This window comes from Camelus ferus, chromosome 3 (genome assembly GCF_009834535.1).
Source record: "Camelus ferus isolate YT-003-E chromosome 3, BCGSAC_Cfer_1.0, whole genome shotgun sequence".
NCBI lineage: Eukaryota > Metazoa > Chordata > Mammalia > Artiodactyla > Camelidae > Camelus > Camelus ferus.
The window spans coordinates 111,119,212-111,142,305 of record NC_045698.1 but is presented as its reverse complement, the minus strand read 5'-3'; the positions used below and the strand labels follow the sequence as shown (position 1 = coordinate 111,142,305).

At 40.1% G+C, this 23,094-nt stretch overlaps 1 protein-coding gene across 1 annotated transcript; it reads left to right on the top strand.

The window, feature by feature from the left end:
* Positions 1–720: 720 nt before the first annotated feature.
* On the top strand, positions 721–22,692 carry LOC102521706 (hepatitis A virus cellular receptor 1). The gene is made up of 9 exons (XM_014552111.2): positions 721–1,644; positions 3,770–3,827; positions 5,741–6,073; positions 8,863–9,465; positions 9,719–9,811; positions 15,237–15,292; positions 18,125–18,239; positions 19,139–19,175; positions 21,746–22,692. Exons 2-9 carry the CDS (start codon positions 3,782–3,784, stop codon positions 21,846–21,848), a joined length of 1,386 nt encoding a protein of 461 aa, XP_014407597.2. The 5' UTR covers positions 721–1,644; positions 3,770–3,781; the 3' UTR covers positions 21,849–22,692.
* The last annotated feature ends 402 nt before the right edge of the window (positions 22,693–23,094 follow it).

Below are 23,094 nucleotides of genomic sequence, written 5' to 3'. Positions count from 1 at the left end.
ATTTGACCTCCAGCTAACTTTGAGGTTTTCCAAAGGGCCCTAGAGCACCTCAAGAGAATTGTTTTCTCTCCTTATCAAAGAGAGAAATATTAAACTAATTAGGCTTATTTGGTATGTTAAATTACATGGGAAGCATTGCAAATGAGTGGTGATAAATATTCTTAGGTTATTTTGCAGGGAGAAATGTTATTAAGTATTCTAGGAACTATTGGAATTCCTAAAAACCTGCTCTGTCTTGGTAGAATGTTATCAGTTGTAGCTCTGATTATTATCTTAAAATGTTGTATGTCACAGCAGTAAACAAGTTTCTTTGTCAATTGCATTGTAAGCAGATCTTTAACCATGACTTTTTAAAGTCTTTGTTGTTCATAGAAAGTTATTGTTTGACTGTGATGCTTTTGCAAAAATGCTTTGTCTTCAAGAAGATTAACAGAAAGGACTTTGGACAAGCATAGGTTTCTGATAAAATTCAGGTCACACACTGAACTGGGTAAGAAATTTAAAAATTCCAGTGGAAATCCTGATGGCTTCATAAAACTGTCAACAAAAGATCAAGAATTAGTTACATAGGACTGAGTGAATTGATGAATATGGTTATAATTTTATAATTTTTTTGTCTGAAATATTACTGGCTTTTAATCTGTTTTCCAGATATAAGGAAACCTTTCCCCTTAAGCTAATTATGACTTACAGCCATTTGGTAAATTATACCTTTGTAAGTAGAATTGAAACATTTATCTTTTCTCTCTACCTGATCCCTCTGAAATTGTAAACCCTTAGGTTACTAGCAGCCTTATCAGGTGAATAATGGAGGCTACCTCCTGACAGATGCAGGAATCTCAAGATATTTTTCAGACCTTGAGAAGAGAGGAATTCACCCTCACCCAAATCTACAGATATTGCTGGTGGAATCTGAGGGCAAGCCCTTGGGCTGCCTTTCCTGGCCTTGAGAAATCTTAGAAATTCAATCTGAGATTCCTTATAAAAAGTTCTAGCAAAGCCAATTTTTTTAAGCCTATATGATTAATTAATTACACTTGTATAAATAATCAGGCCAAGTATTGAAGCCAGACTTATTTTTGCAAAGAAATTTGTCTTAATTTGATAGGAATCAGGGTAATTTCAGACAGAAAAATTATGTTTCAGTGGATATTAAATTCTAGTGTTGTTAATTGAGGTCTGTGTTTACTGCCTAAGACTCGCTTCCCAGATAGCCCCCTGTTTTTATGTTACATTATTGTAAAGTTTAATTGGATTATTAAAAGGACACTCGAAGGTTTGTTTCTGAAGCTTATCACAGTAATCTATCCTTGGGTGCAGGTCAGATGCCCCACGATCTACAACCAGGAGATTATACATATTGGAAAAGCCATCATTTAAAGGACTATCTCCAACCTAAATTGAAGTGTCCTTATCTGGTGCTCTTAACTAGCTCATGCACAAAAAAAACTGAAGGAAATTGACCTTTGGATTCATATTTTCTGCTTCAAAAGGGCCCCTGCACTGGACTAGTCTATATAGAAAACTGCTAACTTCAAACTCACCTTAAAACAGAGAAGCTACATTCACACCAGGACAAGAAGAAGATGACATCAGGAGTAGATGGCTATCTGAGGATGCTGGACCTGACCCATATGATTATTTGTAATGTTTTTAATATAATAATTATATTAGATAATAATGCATTCTACAATTATAATTATATAAATATTTATTTATACATAATACATTTAATATAAATATATATTTAATATATAAATAAATATATGTTATATATAATTGCATAATATGATTCTTTATAACATAATATAATTCTTTATAACAATTTCTTAGACTTTTGCATAAATTTTCTATCATGGGCATAAATCCTATGCAGAGTTTAAAAACTAATCCAGTTGTTGGGCTTATGACTAATTACCTACATTCAGTACTTCTGGTTACCCTGGTGGATTTATCCTCTGCAAGGCTCTAACTGGATGGGCCTTAGGAAGTTTATTCTAGAAGAGAGATGTTATCGTTCTGTTCAGGCCACTTGATATTACTACTCAACTTGGCCAATCAATGGTACTTCCTCTGACCATGGTTATAAATAAGAATTTTCTTTTAAAGTCACTCGAGCTCCATCAGAGCAACAAGCTAAATTTCAGTCAAATAATACAGATTCCTGATTACTAGGAGTAGGACCCTCCTTCAATTATGGGATGGAGTTATATGACTAACATCAGACTGCAGTTGTTTAAGTTTAAAATCCCCGCTTACATTGGGAACAATTAGGCTGGGTGCCTTATGAATAATACCAGTATATCATTACTTTTAAGATAGAGGTTGGTACAGAACAGACTGGGTCAGCTGAGCTGCGGATATACTGGGCTGCCCCCGATGGAGCTCTTGGCTTAAATATTTACTTATGACCCTATGAATAATGCTACTAGCTGTATTATTTGTATTCTGCCTATCTTTACAAGATTGTTGTTTCTTGCATTACCAGATGTGGGGCTGAGCCTCTGATAAAAATGATGGCTAGGCAACTTGAAATCATTGACCAAATATATAGTTCTTTATGACCTCAAGATTATAATAGTGTAACCCCAGATATGGGAAGAAGCAACAAGAAGCAACTCTCTATCTGGAACTTAACAGACTAGTAAGACAGGTGGTCCAGAGACGTTTGGCTACTGTTTGCAGGGCACAGTCCAGTAATAGCACACTGAGTGGCCTATTGACAAAATCCTGGCCTGACCTAGGAAAGAGCATTCTTAGCAACATGGGATAAAATAGTCAAGAACTCGTTGAATTTGTAACCATAAGGGGGCACTGCCAGATAAAGAGGGTCACTCGCCATCTGGTTCTACAGGGATTAAGTCACCAGCCACTGTAGTGGCTGATGTTCAACACACCCTGAAGGGAGTTCAGGACAGAGCTCAGTCATGAAGCAATCTGTGCTCTGGGAAAACTGGTAGAACAGGCCTTCAGACAGATGTTTTTAGGAGAAAATTTTATCCAAATTTCTTTCATCTTCCCGTACTCAGAAAAGCACTAAAGTCATTAACGGAGATATCTGTTCCTTGTGACTAGCTGCAACCTTCTACCCAGATGTGTGCTTGATTGCCCTTCTCCAAAATCACATATATGCTCACCTCCCATACCTGCCTCTTAGGAGCAGTTCCTCAGAGCTATCTGAGAGGCAGTCTCCTGGGCCATAGATAGTCCTCAGTAAGTCCTCAGATAAACTGAAACTCACAGCTCTCACGCTGTGCATTTTTTAATCTCAGGCAACACTTGCTAATGGAGGACTTGATGATAGTCAAGTTCTAAGGCTGGGGACCGGCCATCGTGTCCACAGAGCAGGAATTAGTACCCCGCCCTTACCTGAAGGCCAGCTGGCTCTCATCTTAGAGGCCAATGATAAGTGCATCTTGCCTTGGGGTGACTGGTCTTCGCTCTGGGGTCTCCTGCTGAGCATGCCTCTGGTCTCCTTCCTGTTTACTCCCTTATCTCCTCTGTCAGCACCGGGAGTCCTCTAGGAGCTGGGAAAGAAGGGACTGCTCCAGAGGACAGCTTTGCCTGTCCTTTGGAAGGTGCCGAGCCCCCAGTCACCTGGAGCTAACAGAGACCTGAAGCCTTTGCATGGTCTCCTTCTCAGTGGGTGGGGTTACGCGATCTGCTCTTTGGGGGTTGAAAGAAGTTGCAGTCTGAGGATTAAGACTCGTTTTGACTTATCAGGTTGGGCGGCACACCAACCACTCACTCTGCTTTCTCTTTCCTTCAGGCTGGTACCATCATGCATCCTTGGGTAGCCATTCCAGGCCTCATCCTACTTCTGACAAGTAAGTAAATAGGTGGGCTGTGGTTTGGAAGCCCTGGGGATGGGGGAGCATAGGGGTTGTGTGGGTGTGGTGGAGGAGACAGATGTTCTTGGGCCTTGTTGGAAGATAATGGGGTTAACTAGTGAGCAAAGAACCAGGCTGAAACCTTAAGCCAAAGAAATTGCTTACATGCTATGAGTTACAACATCTGTGGGTAGGTGAACAAGGCACCATGTACGACAGAGGCTGCCATTTGTGTTGAAATCAAAAGGGAATAGATAGATGTTTGTGCATGCATGAACTACTCAAGTGTATGTAGAAATCAGTCATGGTTGTTATCATGGCAGGGAGGGGACGGGGACAAGGAATGGGGATCTAGTGGGAAGCAGGTGAGCCCTGTATTGTACTATTGTGTGCCCTTTGAGTTTTTAAACCGTGTACAGCTATTTCTTTTAAAAACAAAATATTTTTGTTCAAAATATTCTGTGAGATAGGAATAATTAAGGAATGGACATATCCTAAATTTTAAAAGCGTTCTCGGGGAGGAGGGTGTAGTCCTGGGTTCAATTCCCAGTGCTTCCATTAAAAAATAAAGAAAGAAACTGAATTGCTCCCCCACCTCCTAAATCAATCAATCAATCAATCAATCAAAAGAAACTAGACTAGACTGTAAAGAAAAAAACACACCAATCTCTTGAGGTGGGACTATGAGGAAAAGTTTGGTTTTTATTATGCTCCTATACCTTAAGTTTTTATAATTAGCATGTATTATTTTTGTAATCCAAAAGTGATATTAAGCAAAATTAAATATCATAAGAATTCTAGTGAAAAAACTATTTTATGTAACAATGAATTACAAATAAGCTTGTAGCAATGAGTTGAAATATAACAATGAGTTCCAAATGACTCTTATTTTACATAACAGCGAGCATTTTATTCCCAGAGCATTTCCCAAACTCACAGCAGTCAGCTATGATTAGCTGTTGTACCTCAGATTTCTTTTAGGGACTACCTGGTCTGCATTTGGCAATACAAGTTTTTAAAGCCACAGCCACAGGCGAGAGTTTTCCTGCCTCTGCTTGTTTTTAAGTGACAAAATTTAGCATTTGACTGACTATTCTCCGGTTCTTTGGTTTCCTCTGGGTAAGTGGACCTCGCTCCATTGCAGGACTGTCATCAACTCACCAGAAGGGATCCCTGCTTAAAATTTTTGAATTGACCCTAAAACCCATGATAAGTCCCGGTTCCTGAAAGTATTGTTTACCTATTTTTCTAAAAACTGACTTCTAAAGCATTTACGAGGCCTTCTAGCCAGCGATGCTTTAAGCTAGACATTAGCTCTGCTTTTTTTAATGACAGAGGCATTGTGAGGTGACTTCCTTTGCAAGAGCCATTTTAAAAATTGCAATAAAAATTGAAAATTCAAACTTTAAAGGCAATAGAGTTTTTAAAACAGACTTCAACTGAGAGTGATTCAATCTAGGGAAGGGCAAAAGCCATGTGTGTGGATTACCTATTCAGTAAGCAAGTGCCTGTCAAACACAGGGTGGAATACACACTCATGCATTCGTGGAATGTCATTTGTTTCATTCGGAAAGAAATTTGGTCATATTCACCAAGAGACCGGAAATATTTCGGCCCTATATCCTGGTAATTTCTCTCTTAGAAATCTATCCTATTAGGAAACAATCCTGAATATAGAAAATCGTTTCTATTACATTTCATCTATGATATATCTAATAAATAGTAATGCTGCTAAAGAATATGTAACAGAGAAAAACGCTATTCCTAAATTTTTAAAACTCAAGATATTGTCAGATGATTACAAACAACAACAACAACGACAACAAAAACCTATATAAAGAAAAAAAAAGGAAAATAAAATTAAAATTGAAATATTGAGGCCTCATGCTCCGGTTTCTTTTTGTTTACAGATGGTGTCATGTCTTACGTAAAAGTGGTTGGGATGGTGGGTCAGCCTGTTGTACTGCCCTGCACCTATACTGGCAAAGCCGCAACCATGTGCTGGGGCCGTGGGCCATGTCCTTGGTCTCGCTGCACAGCTGAAATGATCTGGACTAATGGATACAGTGTCACCTATCAGCAGAGTCCGCGTTATTCACTAAAGGGAAATATTCGGAGCGGGAACGTGTCTCTGACCATAGACAATCCAACTGTGCAGGACAGTGGCCTGTATTGTTGCCGTATTGAAAGGAAGGGCTGGTTCAACGATAGAAAACTCACCATATCTTTGGAGATAAAGCCAGGTGAGCTTGTCTTCCTTCTCCCTTTGATCACTTCCTGTGGGTTCACAGAGATAAGAGTTTTCTGTTTGGTATTAACTTCTTCCTTTAATAAGGAAAGAGGAGGTTCCTACAATCCTGTTTTGCAGTAACTCTTGGGATAGGATAATTTATATTTCTCTAGAATGAAGTGTTAAGACCAACCTTGATTCAAGACCATAGGCTAGAGGATTTTCCCAGTCAGCCAAAGATCTCCTGAAGCAGTGCTTTGAAAACACTAGTTGGTTTATGAAAAAGCATTCACTGTCCCACAGTGAAATACAGTGATTTTTATCAAGCTGGGTTTCCTCCACTTGAAGAACTGCCCTTTACTTTGAGATGATGTCTTAGAAGAATTTTTTAAGGTCCTTTCTGAACACTTTAAGACTTACAGAGAATTCCATACATATAAAATAGGTAATATAAGGTACTGTCAAGTAGATGTGTCATTCAGCTTCGACAATTGTCAACTGAGTCTCATTGCAAACACACTGTATCAGCCTGTGTAGTTGTTTCTACCATCTCCCCCCACTGCCCCGCCCTGTCTTGAATTTTCTGAAGCATATTTCACATCCTATCACCAAGTTGCTTGCTTAAAAATGAAAATGACCTCATTGCAATATGAAAACATTTGCATCTCAATAATTGCTTTTAAGAATTTCACCAGTTGCTTTTAAGAATTTCACAAAACCCCCAAATCTGGGAAGTTTACATTTTTCCGTCTTGAGGTAGACATCCTAATTTTTCTTACCATTTAGTGAAAGGAGTAGGTTCTTCAGGATTTCCTGGTTTCTGGTGCTCTTTCCTAATGAATCTCCCCTCTCTAAGGTCTTACGTTGACAGTAGAACCCAATACCTATGGCCTTCATAAGCTCTGTCTTTTTTAATTAAAATGAACCTCATATTGCAACCTCCCAACTTTTGTAATTGGTTTGTGTCCTTTATGAAGACACAACCAATAAGGTGAATTCTGACAGAGAGAATGGCTAACTCTGGGGAAACTGTATCTAGGAGGCAATTTAAGGATGCCGAAAGAGGCTGGCGATATCGTGTGCTGTAGACAGGTGTGAGGAGGCAGTGTGGGCTGAAGAGATTACAATTACAACATTTTTGGAGTCGTGAAATTATATTATTGGTCTGACTGAATATTTTTTTTAAATGACATAGAAGGAAATTAGTTGGGGACTTTTATAGTGCTTAGAAATTCTTTAATTGGTGGCTATTTATAAAGCCACCGCTCCATCCAGTGGGAAATGGTCCCATAACCAAACCAAGGTGACTCTCGGCCTCCAAGCCAATTCTTTGCTTAAGTTTTCTTGCACTTTTCACAGAATGAGCTTACTTTTCAACCTCCTATTTTTCCTCATCAGCTCCTTCTACCCTTAGTTTCCTAGCTTCTTCCTCAGGATATATTTACCAGTAAGGAAGACATGTTAGTAAATCAAGCCAATTAAGTTTCCTTTTCTTTGTTTCCACTATCATCCTTTGATCAGATTTCTTGCTTGCTTACTTTTTACCTCTAGATTCAGATTTTTAAACTGAAGGAAGGAGATTGGATTACACTCTTCTTAAAAGCCTCTGATTACACTGGTCAGCAAACGGTAGCCCCAGGGCCAGATAAGATTCTAAAAGAGGCTCACCAAGAGTTCTGTAAATAAAGTTTTATTGGAACACAGCCACACCCATTCATTAATCTATTGTCCATGGCTGCTTCCTCTTCCTCCACAGTGACAGAGCTGAGCAATTACTACCAAGATCACAGGACCGTGAAGCCTAAAACTTTTACTAATGCCTCATACATAATTGGCACCCACAAATATTTGTTGAAAAAAACATTTCTTTTCTTTAAGGCAAAAATTAGCTGTTTCCCAAATTAACTTCACTTGAATCCCTCAGGAGAGTTTTCAAACCAGTTGTCCCCTATCCAAGAGACTTGAGTTTCTAGTTTCTAGTTAGTAGAGTTGAAATTTAAGGATACTTCTTGTGGGGATAAAAAGGTGCCTGGTGAGGGAAAAGTACACATTCTTAATTTGGTCCTTCAATGATCTGCTTTTGTGCCAGGCTTCATTCTCATTTCAGTTCTTTCTCTGGATGGCTCTGAGGATTTCAGTTAAGTGGTCTGGAACCCTCCACCACCTCTGACTCTGGAGAGTCAAAGTCATTGCCTGTTGTTATTGTCAGCCCTTAGTTTGGAGGGGAATTTAAAGGGTCTAGTCCACCTTCTAACTAAATGTGTAAATCATCTGTGTTATCTACCATATGCTCATGGTGTGAGTTAGCCCTCATCTACAGTGCAGGTCTGTTGGGAGGGTACTCTTCAGACTGACTGAACTGAATGCTGTTTATTTGGTAAACACTCTGGCTCTTGGGAACCACTACTTAGCTCTTAGTCATACACCACTGACAGGACAAGGACAGCTTCAGACTCTAGACATTTTCCTCTACCTCACGGATATGTATGAAGATATGTCAATCTGATAGGCATGCCTAGTCTTTTCAAAATACTTCATTACAAATCCCAGGTACAATTTTTTACCTGTAAACCTTCCCAAATATAATCCTTTCGATTCAGCTGTTTCTTTGTACTGAACACGTCTTCAAGCTCTCTTCAGTCACAGATTCTAGTTGACCAATGTCAAGAACTCAAGTTCATGGAAGACAAGTGCCCAGTTCTGCCTGGGGGCAGTCTCCTTGGTGGTGTGGCTGTACAAGCCCAGCTCAAGGCTCTTGTTTCCTGCTGCTTGATTAATCCTTGCTTTCATGTTGATTTCTAGCTCCTCTAAGGGCAACTATCAAAACTATGACAACTTGGCCAACTACCACCACCAAGACAACTAGGCCAACTATCACCACCAAGAGAACTTGGCCAACCACCACCACCAAGACAACTAGGCCAACTACCACAACTAAGAGAACCAGGCCAACTGTCACCACCAAGAGAACCAGGCCAACTGTCACCACCAAGAGAACCAGGCCAACTGTCACCACCAAGAGAACCAGGCCAACTGTCACCACCAAGAGAACCAGGCCAACTGTCACCACCAAGAGAACCTGGCCAACTGTCACCACCAAGAGAACTTGGCCAACTGTCACCACCAAGAGAACCTGGCCAACTGTCACCACCAAGAGAACCTGGCCAACTGTCACCACCAAGAGAACCTGGCCAACTGTCACCACCAAGAGAACCAGGCCAACTGTCACCACCAAGAGAACCTGGCCAACTGTCACCACCAAGAGAACCAGGCCAACTGTCACCACCAAGAGAACCAGGCCAACTGTCACCACCAAGAGAACCAGGCCAACTGTCACCACCAAGAGAACTAGGCCAACTACCACCGCTCATCCAAAGCCAGGACCCACAAAGAAACCCCAGCCAGGTAAACAGTTATGTTTCTGAGTCTAGAGAGCTTTTACTGAGAGGGTGTAGACCATCCAGGGCCTTGTGTTAAGGCAGAGATACAATCTAGGGGAAGGGTTGTTACCTGGGTTCCAAATGTGGCTTCATAGAATCTGTGAAGCCCTGTCCCCCATTGTATTCATCTTTTGTACACACAAGCATTTTGAGAGCGAAGCCCAGCACAAGCGCTTGTTTCTTGCTGCTTGACTCCTTGCTTTCCTGTTGATTTCTAGGTCCACCTACCAGGCCTCCAATGACAGCTACAACAACTTGGGCCAACACCACCGCCCGTCCAAAGCCAAGACCCACAAAGAAACCCCAGCCAGGTAAACAGACGTGCTTCTGAGCCCAGGGGGCTTTTACTGAGAGGGTGTAGACCATCCAGGGCCTTGTGTAAAGCAGAATTAGAATCAAGGGGAAGGGTTATTACCTGGGTTCCAATCTCTGTGAAGCCCTGTCCCATATTATATTCATCTTTTGTACATGTAAGCATTTTAAGAGTGAGGGGGTAACAATAGCTTTTTGTCAGATTCTCAAAGGAATTCAATAGTAGCAAAAAAAAAAAAAAAAAAAAAAAAAGTCCAGCTCATTGGTCTCAGCCATCTAAGGAGAATGGTGTGGATTTGGCCCACAGCGTTATGAAGAAAAAATAGGGAATGCCAGAATACAGGGACAGATGAATGAGATTCTGTCCACACAAGGAGCTCTGAGTAGCAGTCATTTAATCCCTTCTCAAGTCTAACCCAACACTTGAGGATGAGATTTCAGTAAGGTTAGTGTTTACTCTGTTTTCTGTGTCAGGAACCAAGTTAAGTGCTTTACAAGTATTATGTCACTTAATTCTTAGGACACCCATATGCACTGGGGTGTGATTCATTGCTACTTTATACCTATGGTGATCGAGGCACAGAGTCTAAGCTCAATGTTGACAGTCATACAAATAGAAAGTGGTTGAGTCTGGATTGTCTCCATTAATTTGAATTTTGGACCTGTGCTATCTTCTATACTGAACACAGAGTTTATGTTTGGATGAATTTGTCCTATTCTGACATCCTCGCTGGAAAGGCCACTGTACAATTACCCTGACTTTTCAGGGTGTCAGTGACTTACACAGTTTTGCTTCTAGCATCCTTTAATTTAGTAACATAGCACAGAAACGTTATTTATACCAATGAAAAAGTAAATATCGAATTTAAGGACTTATGGGACTTCAAATACACACGTTTGTTTTTTTCAGTTCAGGCTATTCAGTTCATACTTCAAATTTCCGATAGATGAAAGTTTAGGTTTAACGCAAATGGAGAATAATTGGACTTACAGATAGGAAAATAACTTTCCATTCTGAGAACAAGTTTGGGTTCAAATTTTCTATTTTTAAGATTGAAAATAAAACTTTTTAGTGAAGATTCTCAAAGACTCCAATGCCTTTGGAACTTTGAGGTAGCTCTGGATTCTGAGGAGTAACAGAGATGTCACAACCTCTTAGCTAAAAAATATCTGATGGAACATACTGATTTCCCTTGACTCCCACTGCACCATGTGTATATTTAACTAGGAGGGATCTGAAGGACTGGGCTATGAACCGAGTTTGGAAGAGACGGCTTTAAGGTTAAAAGTGGAATTTTGGAGCCATAAAAGTTTGTTAGGGAAATAGCTTTGTTCTAGAGAATCTGTTAACTTTCTTCTTACTGATTTAGCTTCTTCATATTTAGTCTGTGCCCGCAAAGGTGGATTAGAGCATGTGGTTTGGTGACCAAGTCTAAGTTACTGACTTTGTTTAAAGCAGAGGTTCAGAAGGAAAGTGCTGGTCTCTGTGTCTGTGTGGCCTCCTTGGGGATAGTATTCATTGACTCTGGTACTTACCCTGATAGTTTCCGAAAGAGTTTGTGTTTAGAGTTGAACTTTACAGTATAAGAAGGAAGTGAACACTGGAGCAGATCCAGGGCAGGGACATTTACCTTTACCTCCACTCCCTCTCTGTGCTCTGTGCACCTTGTACACACTAGTTGCCTAAAATATTCATGGACGGATTGGATATAAAGTTGTGGGAGCACTGAACTCATGCCCAACAGGTAACTTTAGTTTCTCTCCTGAACACCTAGGATCATCAGGGGAGGGGATAGCTTAGTGGTAGAGTGCCATGCTTAGCATGCACGAGGTCCTGGGTTCAATCCCCAGTACCTCCATTAAAATATATATAAAGCTAATTACCTCAACAAAACAAAAACAAACAAAAACTCTCATCATCATTGGCACCCTGTTAAGAGCATGCATTCTGGAATAAGATAGATCTGACTTAAGTGCTGACCCTGACTACTCCGACCAGCTATGTGACTTGAACAAATGTCTTATCCTCTCTGAATCTCTTTTTATCATTTGTAAAATGGATGGAATGTTGCTGATCTTGTAGGATTCTTGCCAGGATTAAATGAGATAAAGAGCTTGGGACACAGGTAAAAGGGGGTAAGTGATAGATATAGTGGCAAATAGGACTATTACTTAGAATGTCCAGAGATACATACCCCTGGCTGGTGCGGGTAGCTTGTACGATTTGGGGATGTCCATGTGCACATCCACATTTTTCTCAATTAAATGAACTAGACTTGACTTTAAACTTATTACTGGGCTTGCTCCCTTGGGCCAGCACCTTATAACAATTAAATCCAAATTAAGTTGGTCTGGACCAAACTGATCACCTGTATTTATGCTTCCTCTAAGCCCCAGACCCTAAATACACCCAGGAGGCGCCCCCTTGCTGTCGTATTGAGCTTTCATTTCACACGGACACTTTGAGCTGGGTTGAGGATGCCCACCCAGGCTCCGAAGAGGCATGTCCCTCTGAGATTCTGCTTTTCCTCTCCAAAAAGTCTTCCCCGCTCTCCTCAGTCTGGGCAGGTCCCATATTCCTTTGAAATACAAGATTGGCCTGTCTTTCCTGTGGTGGAGACAGGTGATGCTGAATCCTGTCATCTCTCCCAGATAACTCCATTACCCGTGGCGGTAAACTGGGGGAGCGCCACACACGAAACCCCTTTTTAGTGCTGAGCTGGCTTCTGCGTCCTTGTGCCTGTGCTGCATCCAGACAAAGTCACGTTTTGCAAGACTCCTCGTGGGTATGACTCACTGTACTCAGGAGGTGCCACTCGGTAGGGGACCCCCAGTAGGGCGGACCTTCTGCCAGTCATTCCTGGAAGCTGGCTGATGTAAAATGGACCTGCATTGAGACTCAGAGAGGGGCCAATTCGATTGGGATTAGTTAATGGGGACATTTGGTTTTGAAAGTGGAATCCTTAGTGGGAACTGTTTCCGGGCACAAAAGCAAAGTGAAAGTGGATAAAAATACAAGGTAACAGCAGGAGGAGCAGCTGCACCCCACCCTCTGAGGCTGTGAGGAGGAAGACAGGAGGAGTGGGCAATCGTTCTCTAAAATATGTCCCTAAAACCTAGTCAAGGTAGAGCTTCCCAGAGTGGAACAGACGTTGGAGCAGCTGCGTCCCCACGACTTAAGGGACTTCTGCCATCTTGGCAGGGTCTCTGAGGCTCTCCGGCCAAATGCTTACTGTGCCCGAGCCAGACTTCAGTGAGCTAAAGCCTCCCAGAAGCAAAGAACATTACTCTGGAAGGAATTTTGGTCGTCATCTTGCCTGCCACCCACCTTTTGACGGATAGATGTGCAGCAAACTCATACATTATCTCATTTAATTCTTTTGGGGCAGGCCTTGTTTATTGCCATTGCCAGACTGTGGCGGGGGGTACCCTATAGTTCAGCTTTGGAGACAGACAGCTTCCAGTTCAACTGCCAGTTACTAGCTGCGTGCCTGTGGGCAAGTCGTGGTGTGTTCCTTACAGGATGTTTGTGAGGGATGAGGGCCATGATGTTTGCAAAGTGCATTGCACGGCGTCCCTCCCCCACTGCTCTCTCAAAGATTAGTAATAGCTCTGATATTTGTCTAATATGGTGCTAAGTGCTTTACCTGCACCATCTAATGTGACAACTTGACGAGACGGGTGCTATCAACATCTTATAGTTCAAGGTTGCCCCAGCTATAAGTATAAATATATATATATTTTTATAAATATATACACACACACACACACATAAATGTGTATGCGAAGGACCTTGATCAAGGTCATATTGCCAAGGGACAAGATCAGCACTGAACTCAAATTTTATGTGATTCAAGTCCATGCTGGTTTTACGTCACCCATTCAATACCCGAAGGACTTACTTAAGGTTATAACACAAATCATAAACAGAGCCTAGACTGTAGATATTGTCTTTTTTTTTTTAATTGACAGTTACAATGTGTCAATTTCTGGTGTACAGCACAATGTCCCAGTCATGCATATACATACATATATTCATTTTCATATTTTTTCATTAAAGGTTATTACAAGATATTGAATATAGTTCCCTGCACTTTGCAGAATAAATTTGTTTTTTAAATCTATATTTATATATAAAGGGTAACATTTGCAAATCTCAAACTCCCAAATTTATCCCTTCCCACCCCCTTTCCCTGGTAACCATACGATTGTTTACTATGTCTGTGAATCTGTTTCTGTTTTGTAGTTGAGTTCATAGTGTCCTTTTTTCATTTTTTTTTTTTTTTTAGATTCCACATATGAGTGCTATCATATGGTATTTTTCTTTCTCTTTCTGGCTTACTTCACTTAGAATGACGATCTACTGTAGGTATTGTCCATGGCTCTCTAAGGAGTAGTGTCAGAATGAATAAAATGCAGGTGCAGTAATGTAAAGGTTGGGGGGGTATGGTTAGTGCACTTTCATTGCCCCTGAGGTTCTACAGTCAGTAGTCAGGGAGTTTCCCAGACCCGTAGTATCTTCCCCTGATGGGAGTGGAATGCGTGTGGGGCCCTGAGCTGAGGTTCTTGTCCTTTACTGGGGCTGGAAACTCGTTTAACCACTTCAGGTCTGTTTCCTCATCTATAAAATAGATTCAAAAAATTGTAAGGATGTAGAGTGCTTAGTGTGTGCTAGATACTCAGCAAAAAGAGAATCCCGTGTTTGACCTATGGTTGCTTAGGTGGGCCAACAGTCTATGTTCTGTGTGACAAAAGAGATATTTAAAAGCCCTATTAAAATTTGGACATTCAAAACTTTCAGGCGTGATATCCACTTATAGATGGGTTTTAGGTAGTGTAAGATATATTGGTCTTGGGGCTGATTAACAGCTGTTTTACAAAGTACTTCTGGATCAATGTCTAGGCAGCTGGCGTATAATGTCGGGGTTGTAGGCCACATTTTTAGATACCTTAGTACATTTTACTCACATTTGGAATGCAAAACCAACGTAATGTCCATTTCAAATAGGATGGTTCCGATCTTTGGATGTGCATTTGGCATCTGAGCACTCATTGGCAGTTTTTTAACTGTCGTGAAAATGTTGATTACCTAACTTTAGATGGGAATTTTTACACTGGTCCTGAGAATGGGCCACTGTCACTCCTAAAATTGTAGGTAAACCTTTGTGTGTACATGTATTTTTCAATAAAGAAGAAAAAAGGGGTCTTGTTGTCAAAAGGTCTTTGACAAAATGGTTAAGAAACACAGCCTTACTGGTTAAGTTAATAAATGTTCATAATTTGGTGTAACTCTTGCAATGCCTCCAGCATTTGGCTGTAGTATTATTCAACTTTTCATTCATTACCAGAAAGCAATGTGAATCTATATAGTGTTTTCAGTGAAAAGTCAATATTTTTTGCTTAATTGTCCCTCTTGTTTTACAGATGGGAATGACACTGTGACCAAGTCTTCAGGTGCCCTTCAGCCTAACAACCAAAGTGTAAGCATATTCCTTGCATGTCTCCCTGGAAGCATGTTACATTTAGAGATTATTACTGTTAAAACTAATCTACAGACAGATTCTTTCTAATTAAAAAAAAAAGGGGGGGGAGAAAAGAATTTGACTCTTAAATAAGGATGCTTTAGTTAATTTAAAAAATCTGTATAGATGCACCAGTTTATTAAAAATACCTAATAAGTGGTACTTTACACTCACGCACGCACACATGTGCATGCACACACACTTCAGGCTTTCTCCTGGCCAAAAATTAGGAAAAAAAAGAATGCATTAATTCAAAGAGCACGAGTTTACATACCAACGGTGACTTCAGTCATCATTAGGGAAATAACATGCTGCAAATTGATGGAGTGGAGTGGAGGCCCCCCCCCCAGATAAAAATATTACATAAATGAAAGTGTGTTTGCTTAGACATAGGCCCCCTCACATCTTTTTTCTACATAAAAATTTTTAGGCCACCACTATCTTTATATGCATAAACCTCCCTCTCTGAAGACTTACTAAGATCCTGATGTCTTGAACAACTTCGTGATTCTGTAAGACGTTCTCATGCTTTTCCTATGGTTTGCTTGAGGAAAATCTAAGGGGCCCCAGTCTCATGATGTTCATCCAAGTCTCATCTTTGGAAATAAGCTAGAAAAATTCATCAGTGGAACCTTTTCTCTTGATTCCCTTTGGGAGGAAGAACTTTCCTTTTACTATGTGCAACTCGCTCTTTGAAGCCACAAACAAAAAGAATTTTAAGTATGAGCGTAATCCTGATTGCAAGCGGTGAGAAATTACAGCATGGTCACTGTAAGAGAAATTCAAGCTCAGGCAAAGCAGGGTTATCTAGAGTAAGGCCAAATGGCCTTAGGCCACATACCTTAGTGACAGCAACACCACAACATGGGAATGATGTTAAAGATTTTAGCAACTCTCCTGGTACGGGCACTGGTTGAGCTGATGGACACGGGCTGAGTTTGTATATGCCTGTTAAATCGCAGAGCTGCCACCATGATTATTCTATTATTCCAAATGATTATTCTATTACTGTGCAGTCAGATTTATGCTAGATTGAAAAAAAAACATTCTGAATGGTAAGATTGTTCTTGACCTCAGTTACCTGTAGGACAACTATGTTTAGCAACAAGTAGAAGCAATTTAGAAGCAAGTTCACCACAGTCGGTAGCAAAATTGTGGGCTTTCTGTGTCTTGACTCCGAAGATGCCAAGATGTCTCCCAGGTGTCTTGAAACCAAGCAGCATATATTCTGACCCAGTAGGTCAACTTCCTGAACTCCGTTTTAAGGAGAGAATTGAACAAATACGTGAAGAAGTATGAGAAAAAAAAATGTTCATCGCTGCTGTTTATAATAATGAAGATGTTGTGAACAACCTAAATGTTCAATAATAAGGGATTAATTACTTAGCAAGGCATGCCCACTTACTACCATGAAGAATGCCATCACTGCCGCGCATTTAGTGTTAAGTCAGCATTGATCATCAACTGATAAACTAACTTGTCAAACGGTGTATATACTGTAGTCTATATATTGAATATAGTCATTGTTTCTGTTAAGAAAAACACTAGAAGGATAAAATTCTAGAAGAGTATGTAATGAAAAATGGTAATAGTGGCTGTTTCTGGATGTTAGGATTATGGTGGATTTTTGTTTTCCTTTCTTTATGCTTAGCTGCACATTCTAAAATGAACATGCAGTTTTTATGTAACATAATATTTTAAAAAAGGAAGCAAAGCCTGCTTCCCTTTTTAACCCGATGTTCCATCTACTTTACTCCCCACAAGTAAGATAGTAAACAGCTTTTCCCCTCCTAAGACACTGGTTGTTCCCCCTTTACTGAAGGACACCTCAGATGCTAAAATGCCTCTGTATCCTTGTAGTGTTTATCAGGAAGTGCCTAAAAGCACCTTTCCCAAGAATTGTATTTAATCTGCATTTGATAGCCAGAAACAGAGAGGCTAAATAACTTGTCTAGGGTCACACAGCAACTAAGTAAAAGAGCTAGGATTCTGACTCCAGAGATTAAACTCTTATTCAGGAAGAGACTTGGGACTCGATCCTTTTCTCTGATCTTCTGCTTTCTTTCTGTTAAAATATCTGCCCTGTGGGACCTCTTAAGGATTAGAGGTAAACTATGTAGAGGGGTCGAGCGTATTTCAGGCTTATTCCAGGAGGGGGTGATCCCTTTTGAACTGCACTAGGAGATTTAAACAAAATTCTGTACTTCTATCCAATTGCACAGCATTTTAATTGTTAATCAGAGCCATGTCTATGAGCAGCTACTTTCCAGTCCATTTATAAAGACATAAACTCTCGAATTCTAGCTAAAAAAAAAAAAAAGTTTTGTAATCAAGGGCTAAATTCCATAATTGAGCACATTCAAGTAACATCAGATAACGCCACCACATCAACTTATATGTGAATAAAGATTGTTGTTTTCTTTTTTAATATCATAAGAAGATTACTTATGGAAATAGCTTATTAATTTTAAAAACATATGTGTAACTTACATATAATAAAGCACACTCGTTTGAATCGCAGAGTTTGCATTTTGACAAAGGTATATACTTAGATAAATACCACCCCAAGCTATAATACATTTCCACCAACCCCAAAAACATTTTGAATTTTTAATTGTCTTAGAATTTCACCACATGGTTATAACCTCAGGTCACTGGGTCTTGTCCCTCATAATCTAGATGTAGCCAAGGGCCAATAAAGGTAAATGTGTCTGGGTACATTATTTTAGGAAATGTTTTCTGCCCATAATTCTAACAAGCTGTTTGTTTGATCTGCCGATGTTTCCTTAGCCTGCAGTGACGGTACAAAGTCCATGGAGGACCAACAATAAGGGAATCTACATTGGACTCTGTATTGCCGCCATAGTGTTATTGGTCACGATTTTGATTGTCTTGCTTGTCAGAAGTAAGTCACTTAAGAATTGTGCCTCTGGGAGTATTCTTGAGCCAAACTGCCTGGAGCCCCCCCATGTGCCACGTGATTTTAATTTCACCTAATTTCCTTGGTTCTTAACTTTGCTCTTCTTTATTTGTCTTAAAATTGTTGTCCCGTGGAGAGAAATAGAATATTTAAATTCTCCATAGGAGAAATTAAATACTGAGAAATAAGAGTTGGTTAGGTAGAGCTGGGATTTGGAAGGCAGCAGACCATTGTGACATGCAAGCTTTGTTCACTCTTCCTCTCCCCCTCCCTCAAGAACCAATGTTTGTCCGTCTATGGGGCAAAGTTGTTGAGGGTGTTACAACACCCATTTAACAGAAGAAGCAAATGAGGCACTGGGAGGGATAACTGACTTCAGAGCTAGGGCTAGAGCAAAGTTTCACCAGGGAGCCATGCGGAGCGTCCTGGTCTCCTTTCCACCAGTTGTGTGTGTGTGTGTGTGTGTGGTCTTTTGCCTACGAAAGAAACACAATCACCCACTTTTACAATGAAATATAGTAATTATGTTAAAATAAGCCAGGACATGTGGGTTATTATTATTATTATTATTAATATTATTATTAATATTATTATTATACTAAACCATTAATAAACATGAGATACTTTACACTCAGGGGCTTGTTTGGATCCTGCAGATTCAAAAAAAGTTACCTGAAGTTATCAAGGAGGAGACTAGATTGGGCTTCTTTACCCCTTTTTTTTTTTTAATCTTTCTTCTAAATTAATTTTTTCAGGCTCTGAGTTCTGTACAGATTTTGTTCATATTAAAGTCATAACAGAAATAATACACTTGTTTGAAAAGAAACCTCATGAACTCTTTGGCTGACATGTTTAATTTTCTCTTCGGTTCTTCCCCAATTCAGAATATTTGTGCCTGGGAGGCAAGGTGGAGCTTCTACGGTAAGTTTAAGATGGTTTGTGTCGATGATCTTTGATGTTCTTATTCTAGTAAAACTACGGAAGAATTTCTTTCTGTCCCTCTCCTCTTTTCCTTCTGAACCTTCCATTTTATAGTCCGGATCCTGAAAAATCTAGTATCAGAAGCACCTCCATTGCTGTCCAGTCTTCCAGTGGTATTTTCAGTGTCCCTGCATTTCCCTGGAATTGTGCCAGGACTGCTACAGAAAGGGCGCCTCAACCCTAACCTCCTAGAGCAAGAGAACTAAACTGCAGATTCTGCTTTGTGGGACATTTGAATGGGCTGTGTGGTGTGTTATTTGACTTCATTCAGTGCTTCATTTATTGAATGTTGGTCACATGCCTACTATATTCCAAAGAGATGATCAAACCAGAGAGAAAACATACACACAAATAACCAGCGTACTTTTAGTACATCCAGAGAAACACCATGGGGAGCATAGAGCAGGGCAAAAGGCCATCTGAGTGAGCCCCAGAGGAGTAGAGGGCAGCTCTGTGAAGGCCTGGAGGAAGACAACTCCAGGCTGAAGAAGCCCAAAGGCCCCGGGGTGAGGCAGGTACCTCGACGTCTCCACAGTTCCCATCGTCCCCTCGTGTTCCACACCCAGCCTGCTCTGGTCATTTGCATTAGTTATCTGGCCCTTTTTTTTCCTTTTTAAAAAATTTTACTTTTTTACTGACGTGTGGTTGATTTACAGTATTAGTTTCAGGTGTACAGCAAAGCAATTCAATTATATACATACATATGTATATATATATATTATATATATAATATTATATATATATATATACACACTTTCAGATTCTTTTCCATTGTATCATAGGTACTTGAATTTACAATTTTTGAAAATTGTCCCCACTGCCCAATTAAAAGGTAAATTCTCTGTATATGTCTCCCTGGAGTCATTTGCCCAAACACCTGCAATGGTTAGGAAACCACTACTTCCAAATCAGAATAGCCTGCTTTATGGGGTCCAGCTTGGGCTTTAAGCAAGGTCTTTCTTTGATTCAAAATCCATTCTTCTTAAGCTGCCATCCATTATTCCTAGTTCTCTTGCGTTGGATGTTTGCACAGCATCTTTCCTATGTCTGAGTTAATCATGTGAGCCAGCCCACAGAACGGGCCTTGAACGACGCCCGACATGTTGCAAGTGTTCCGTGAATGCTGGCTTTTATTACTGCAGCCATGCCCTTCTCAGCAGCAAACCTGTGAGGTAGGCACTATTATTGTTCTCAGTTCACAGATTGGAAAACAGGTTTAGAGATGTTAAGCCACATCCAAGGTCAGCAGACTCAATCTTAGGTCTTTTAAAGTCCAAAACCCATACTTATAGAAGTTTTTGACTATCTGCTTCCAAGAATAGAAGAAAAAAACAAACTCTCTCCAGGCAGAAAATTGTGAAAGATAGCATCTTTTTAGTCGATTTCTGTCCTTTCACTGTTAACTTTTTTTCAAAGTCCACTTTTAGGGGGGAGGTTATAGCTCAAGCAGTAGAGTGCATGCTTAGCATGCATGAGGTCCTGGGTTCAATCCACAGTACGTCCTCTAAAAATAAATAAACAAATAAACCTAATTACCTCCATCCCCCCAGGAAATGGGGGAAAAATCCCACTTTTAATCACTTAATTATAAAAGAAAATATGCATTGTAGCAAATGTTGCGTAAAATAGAAATGCAAAACAAAACAAAACAAAACAAAAACGAGCATTTCCTCATGACGTTATTTTTTTGGGCAGCTCTACCACACTGACTCATTTTGAACTATTGACACCTGAACTGTTTCCATACACGGATGACTAATCCATTTAAAGATCAGAGCTGAATGAAGATCCAGTACATTTCCTATCATTTCTGGGCAGGCTTAGGTAATAGTCACTGTAGTCATTAAATGCAAATTATAAATATAGCAGCTGTCTCAAAACTGCACAAATGACCTTTTCCTACACTTGATGTGCGAGTGCGTGTGTTATAAAACTCATCTAACCCCTGGCTTTCTAATGTGGACCATTCAGACATGGTAAGATTTTTGACTCCATGATCCGGTACACATTTAGGTGAAACGATGCTATTTTACTCCATCCATTATGCTCTGATATTTTGTATACTTATGTCTGTTTATCATAAACACAGGACATAGACCACTAAATAGATTGAATAACCCTCTCTAAAGTGTTACAGCCTACAGCTGGGAAAACACCAGCCAAACCACTTCTTAGCTGTCTTTGACAACATGCATCGTGATTTAGCACTTCAATCTGATGTCTGCCTTCCTGGATTTTCAATTTTTGTATTCTAGTACATGAGGCCCTTGAAGGAGACCAGTCGGAGTTTTGTGAAACTATTGCTTAAGTTTTCTACCTGCTTATTAAACAGAATTTCCTGCAACTTCATATTCACAAGCCTGGATGCTTCTGTTCATTCCCCAGGCTGTGTGAACGGGGTTCTGGGAATTGCAACGACGCAGACTTGCCTGACCTGAACGTAAACATATGTGCTGCTTGTACTTTCGAAGTGGTCTGCTTTTCTCTTACTCATGTTATTCTTTCTGCAGCATGATATCATTTAAGGACGGTCACTTTGGAGCTTTGAAAAATGCAGCTGTAAAGCATGTCCGAGCAGAAGACAATGTCTACATTATTGAGGACAGTCAGTAAGTCGTGGATTAAGATCCAGTGGCCTTCTAAGGCGTTATGACCTTGACTGCAGAATATAGTAACCAGACATCCCCATTGATATCTGGTGCAGGACAATTTTTCGGTCAGTTTCACCTGGCATTCCAACAAGTCAGTAACATTACATAGTGTGTCTCTAGCTCAATCTTTGTAGTCCTAATGTTTTGTTAACTAGCTCAGTCTTTCTAGTCTTTGCAGAGCCCTTGCCAAAACATGGAATGTACCCCTTAGAATTGTGTATCCTTTTTAGACCTATAAATCCTGTATCCATCAAGAATTCTTATTGGGGAGACAGAAAAAGCATTGCTACCTTGGTCACCCAAGCTGTCAAGAAGAGTTGGATGTGACTTGAAATCAGTAAATATGATTTGGGACTTAAAGAGCTTCACTTGAAAGCATTTTATGGTTCTCTTTTATTTTTTATCTAGTGACTCCAAATGTTCTATTCCTTAAGGCCCCCAATGGTTTCAAATCATGGGTTGCATAGGTTTTTATTTACCCAATGGGGAAATAGAAACGAGTGTGATTTTACCGTTAGAGGCAGATCTGGTTTCTCATGGCTCTGGAAATATAAGGCATTAAGTGCTTTCCCTGGGACCAGGATGGGTATTTTAGCAGTTCGGAGAAGCTAGGGTAGTGAGTGGACCATGTAGACACCAGGGGAAGAAAATCAATGGCCGTGTGACTTGTGCTGTGTCTGTTACATTGTTCCATCTGTGCTGAAGTTCTAGGCACTTCCATAGACAACTAGCAGGCTCTCTGGAGTAATTTTTAGAATGAAGCAGGGCAGAAATAAATAAATGGAAAAAAAGAGAGGGACAGAGCAGGGAACAAAGATTTCTGCCTTAGGAAAGTTGGTTTGCAAATACAATCCTGTTGTTTGAGAGTGTTCCTAGTTTCAACTGAAATTCTAAATTGTCTTCAAACCACTTTGATTATTAAAATTGTTTTGGGAGGATGAAGGATCTTTTTCATATTGAATTAATTTTTTTTTGTTACTGCTTTTTAACGATTCAATTAAAGTTTTGGTTTTGCCAGCAGAGTTTGACAAAGGCTAATGGTAAGGATCTTTTTCATCACCAGAAGCATTTCTACATGAATAGTTAACAAGCCTGGATTTTAATTTCAGTTTGAGTAAACCCTGAAACAACTCATGCTTGGTGTTCAGAGCTACTCACACCAAAGTGGTCTAAGTGGGCTGGATGCTTGGTTTTGAGCAACATGTTTG

What these genes read in the sequence shown, in the direction of transcription:
- LOC102521706 (XM_014552111.2), top strand. Translation starts at nt 3,782, where the DNA reads ATGCATCCTTGGGTAGCCATTCCAGGCCTCATCCTACTTCTGACAA. An exon ending in CCTCATCCTACTTCTGACAA is followed by an intron (nt 3,828 to 5,740) that starts GTAAGTAAATAG and finishes TTTTGTTTACAG; the next exon opens with ATGGTGTCATGTCTTACGTA. An exon ending in TTCAGCCTAACAACCAAAGT is followed by an intron (nt 15,293 to 18,124) that starts GTAAGCATATTC and finishes ATGTTTCCTTAG; the next exon opens with CCTGCAGTGACGGTACAAAG.